The following is a 3,906-nucleotide window of genomic DNA, read 5'->3' as shown; positions in this document are numbered from 1 at the left end:
TTAGGTATCTGGGATCTTAATCGTATTGAACTAAATTTTTTTGTGATAATTTGAAGATAATAAATTAAACATAAAAGTGGCCCCGGCCAAATTTAATTTTTTTGTTTTTGAAAAAAAACAATCATTTTAAATCACAAACATTTTTGTAACATTTTCCTTTATTCCTACGCAAAACTATGCTTTCGGTAATACTTAAAAAAATATTTTAGCTGAAACCTTTTTTTATAGAATGGTATCTCTTTTTTTAAAAAAGAAGATAATTCTGGTTGTAATATTTAATTAAAAAGAACATCTTATTTACGTTTTATGACCTTCAACCTGCCCTTACCGAAAACGATAAGGGCAGGTCTATTGCCAAATATTATTAATACAATTTTATTGCATGTTCGAACATGGTGGTGTTTAAATCCCCTTTAGCTCTGCATGCAATTTGTGTATTTTTTCGTAAATATTATGTATACTGCGCTGACGAAAAATGAAAGCGTATTTAAGTGTTTACAAGTTGGTGTAGTGAGTGTCCTGACGAAGAGAAGGTACGCTTAGAAACCGGTAGACATAAAAAGTCAGTAATTGGTCAAACACTCATATTTATTAACATTAATTAAAGATAAAATTACTTTTGTAAATGGGAATAAAGCAAGTTTGAGCCAAATATCGGTATTAAAATTGAACTCAACAATCTCCTGATGGTAAAATCTTTTTAAATCATACTCGCCAACGTTATTTACAAATTACTAGTTATTTTTACTTAAACCGTATTTAACTTGTTATGTTGTAGAAACCTTAAGTTGAAAACGTATCAAACAATACTTAATTTTCTTAAGTATGCATTTCCTATTAATGACGTTGAAAAAAACAAACAAAAAAATTGTGATATTTAAGTATAAAAGGGCACACTTGTTCTTTAGAATTATCAGTCCCTTCAGCTACCAACCATGAAGTACCTCATCGTTTTAGCAGCCACCTTGGCTCTCACGAGCGCCCTAACTGGTAATATATCATTTTAGTTATTATAATTTTTTTGTTTTTTTAAAATTTTATTTTATATATTTTATGAAGGCAACATAATACAACACAAAAAATATATCAAAACAACAAGTAGGAAGAATAATGCTTAGGTATAAAATGACATTCTAGTTGTATTCCAATAAGAGCCTAATTTTTTTACTACGTATTTCAAAACAGGGTGTGTGTGTGTGTGAGTGATAGAGGGTGGGTGGAAGGGTGTATACTCGCATGGGTGTGTGCGAGTGAGAGTATCATAAAAAAGATATTAGTGAGGATAATTACAGTTTAATTTTTTTTTTTTTCAGAATATTATTTTTAAACGATGTTGCAGAGTCTAGTAAAATGTCGATGTCGAAAGTATGTATTTGATTGTACAAGGTCAGCGCACGATTAAAGGGTGAATTTGTTGCTGCGTTCATATTGTATTTCGATATATGAAAAAAAATGTGTGTCTAGGCGGGATATTGAAATTAATCGAGGAGAGTAGGTCTAGGCAGTCATTCAATCATTTTTAATTACGATTTATTTAAATAATCAGCGGCTAAAATTATCATAAAACATATTTGAAAAACAAATAAGCCAATTCAAAATTTTCACATGGAGCACGATAGTTTTATCATGTGATTTTTCAAAATCCGTAAAAAGCTAATGAAAATCAAAATGAATTTAAGTGGTAAACACTAAAATTTAAATACACTTATTAGCCTCAATTAAAAAATACACTCTAAATGGAACACTTATTAGCCTCAATTAAAAAATACATTCTAAATGGAACAGGAATAAAAATTTACCTCCGATCTTAGCGAATAAATATTTCTTCATTCCCTTTCCGCACCTAATGGTGCATGGAGCACTGCACTGGTACACCAATCGCAGCGTATCTTGATCATTTTTGTTACATGAAGGTAAGATGATCAGTCTTACGCTTCAGGTACCAGTCCAGGGACTGTGAAATATTCTAGTGTAAGAGAATCCATTTAAATAAATATTTAACATCAACCATGTCGGGAATCGAGCCCGAGACCTCTTGCATGGTAGGCAAACGCGCTGAACATCACACCACGAGGCCGACTAAATATTGGCATCCACTAATTAAAATGTTTATTTTTTTAAGATTAATATTTTATAATAAATTATTCCGTGTATATGTAGAACGATGATCTTTGTTTTATATTTGAAATAACCATATGAAATTTAAAATCGATAAAAATTTAAAAATTTAAAAAATTGAGTTTGGTTCCGATTAAGTTTCAATAAAACTTTTGTTGACTATATAATAATATGTATTTTACATAATATTATACACAGAAATTCAAACGATTCGGTTGTAATAAAATAAAATATATTTTAAAAATGGTTTATTTTAGGTGATTGGACTCAATTCCGAGTAAAGTTTGGCAAAAGTGGCAAACTGCAGGGTATCGACTCCTTCTTCAAGGTAAATAATACCATCGATGAGATGTTGGATTCTGGTTGGAAGATTGCACAGAGCGATCATGATTATGGGATGATAACAGTCTGCCTCTCCGAGATCGACGTGAGGTTGTGTGCTCTCTATGATACTCGCGGGTTCATTGCTGGTTTGCAAGTAGCGGTGAGTTACAATAAGCTTACATCCATGAATACGAATAAAATTAGCGTTGTTTCGTATCAAAACTTAATGTGTAATTCTTTTGCAGCTTCCACCAAGCGACTTCAAAGACAAAGGCATCCCCTACGATTATTCACTAAGTCCATTTTACGAGAAAAAACTCATTAATGGTTACAATTACTGGACAAGTACATTATTGGTAGTTAATCCCGCGGTACTTGGATTAGGAGGAAGGCTTACCATAACCAATCTTGGAACTGGATTGTGGTTCAAGGAAGGAAATTCGTACAATTCGGTTCCAACTACAGAACTCCTTATTCAGACTACTACAACATACACTAAGCAGAACTGCATAAACAAAATTGGTAGGTCCATACGTTTATAGTTGCATTAATCCTAAACAAAACATTGACCGAAGAAAATCGCTGGTGGTCCATATATTAAAGTTTTGATTTGTTTCCAGGCACCCATTACTTGAACATTCCCGTGTCAAGCAAATGCGAAGACATGCAGCCTTGGTTCCTGCTAGTCAAGAACGGGAACATCATCGGAGTCGGTCATCAGGCGTTCGGAAAGACCAAGAAAGTGCAAAGAAACTGGTACGATAGAACTTGTAAAGCAAGCACCAAGCTGGTATTCCCCAACGCACCCGACTGCCTCAAAAACTGGACTAGAGACTATGGACGTATTGCCATGCGCATGTACTTCGTAGATGCTCCTTGGGATATTAAATGCGACCAGAAGACGGACAGTATCAAACCAATCAGCGGATTAACCAGGCTCTTTCTGTATAGTTTATATGCCGAAAAACATATCGGTGCCAGTGTGAAAAAGTTTGTGCATAATTGGTAATTTTCACCATTGGTTTTATGGATACTTATTAGGTTTTTGTCATATAAAATTTGTTTTTAGATAATTCGCATGTTAAATCATCTTTTTTAAGTTTAAATAAAGGAGACACTTTATTTTAACAATTTTCCTCTTTTATTTTTCTGAATAAGCTTGTGTTGTGCTTTTTGTTTTTTTTTAAAGTTCTAAGGTCTTAAAACAAACATAACATGTTATTTTATCTATTACGGTTTGCATTATTATTATGATATAAATTTATTAATAGTTAAATAAAGTTGTATCTAAAAAGTAAACAAAAAAAAATATTGACACTAGTGTAAAGATATTTGCTTATAAATGGTAATGTGGATTAGGTTCCCAAACTGATTCAGTACAAATAACATATATTGATTCAGTTCAATATCAATGAACCTTTCCGCGTTAAAAACAATTCTATAAAATTATTAATAATAAAAAAA

General features: G+C 32.1%; 1 protein-coding gene across 1 annotated transcript; it reads left to right on the top strand.

Moving 5' to 3' along the window:
- Window positions 1-2,329: 2,329 nt before the first annotated feature.
- LOC148277701 (uncharacterized) lies at window positions 2,330-3,573 on the top strand. Its single transcript, XM_088232527.1, has 3 exons — window positions 2,330-2,602; window positions 2,688-2,964; window positions 3,063-3,573. The coding sequence occupies exons 1-3, from the start codon at window positions 2,468-2,470 to the stop codon at window positions 3,449-3,451; spliced, it is 801 nt and encodes a 266-aa protein (XP_088088653.1). The 5' UTR covers window positions 2,330-2,467; the 3' UTR covers window positions 3,452-3,573.
- The last annotated feature ends 333 nt before the right edge of the window (window positions 3,574-3,906 follow it).

This window comes from Micrasema longulum, unplaced genomic scaffold, assembly GCF_059751315.1.
Source record: "Micrasema longulum isolate JH-2025_06_02 unplaced genomic scaffold, ASM5975131v1 h1tg000993l, whole genome shotgun sequence".
NCBI lineage: Eukaryota > Metazoa > Arthropoda > Insecta > Trichoptera > Brachycentridae > Micrasema > Micrasema longulum.
This window is presented reverse-complemented; position numbering and strand designations above follow the sequence as displayed.